Source organism: Camelina sativa, chromosome 3 (genome assembly GCF_000633955.1).
Source record: "Camelina sativa cultivar DH55 chromosome 3, Cs, whole genome shotgun sequence".
NCBI classification, from domain to species: domain Eukaryota; kingdom Viridiplantae; phylum Streptophyta; class Magnoliopsida; order Brassicales; family Brassicaceae; genus Camelina; species Camelina sativa.
The window spans coordinates 957,570-958,146 of record NC_025687.1 but is presented as its reverse complement, the minus strand read 5'-3'; the positions used below and the strand labels follow the sequence as shown (position 1 = coordinate 958,146).

At 38.0% G+C, this 577-nt stretch overlaps 1 protein-coding gene across 1 annotated transcript in view; it reads left to right on the top strand.

Annotated features, from left to right (window-relative positions):
• Nucleotides 1-577, top strand: part of LOC104778538 (protein SPIRRIG-like) — an 11,273-nt gene that overhangs the window by 7,747 nt on the left and 2,949 nt on the right. Inside the window, exon 15 of the mRNA XM_010502995.2 lies at nt 154-477. Within this exon, the coding sequence (XP_010501297.1) occupies nt 154-477 (324 nt within the window). The remainder of the gene's footprint in view (nt 1-153; nt 478-577) is intronic.

Sequence of the window (577 nt, the reverse complement as noted above, 5' to 3'; positions counted from 1 at the left end):
GTGATGTGCATTTAACCTTTGTATAGTGCATGTTTCCCTTGTTTTCTTTGCCATACGTCAATAATTTCTTGTTAACTAGCTACGGCTTTATGATAGCATAGTTGTATATAATCTTTGCTTATCATGCATTCTTTTTCTTCTGCTTGATTGCAGATATGAGAGCTGGGATGATCCCGAGGTTCCAAAATTTCATTATGGTTCTCACTATTCAAGTGCGGGAATTGTTCTGTTTTACCTTATTCGCCTCCCGCCATTCAGTGCTGAAAATCAGAAGCTGCAGGGCGGTCAGTTTGATCATGCTGATAGACTCTTTAATAGTATTAAAGATACTTGGCTAAGTGCAGCAGGAAAGGGAAATACTTCAGACGTTAAAGAACTAATTCCTGAATTCTTCTACATGCCTGAGTTTTTGGAAAATAGATTCAGCCTTGATTTGGGTGAAAAACAATCAGGAGAGAAGGTTTGTGTCAGTTCAAGGTCTTTCCATTGTGTTTGATTGCTCCTTTCATGTTGAGTTTATATACTTATATTTCCTGCATAATTTCAGGTTGGTGATGTCTTTTTACCTCCATGGGCT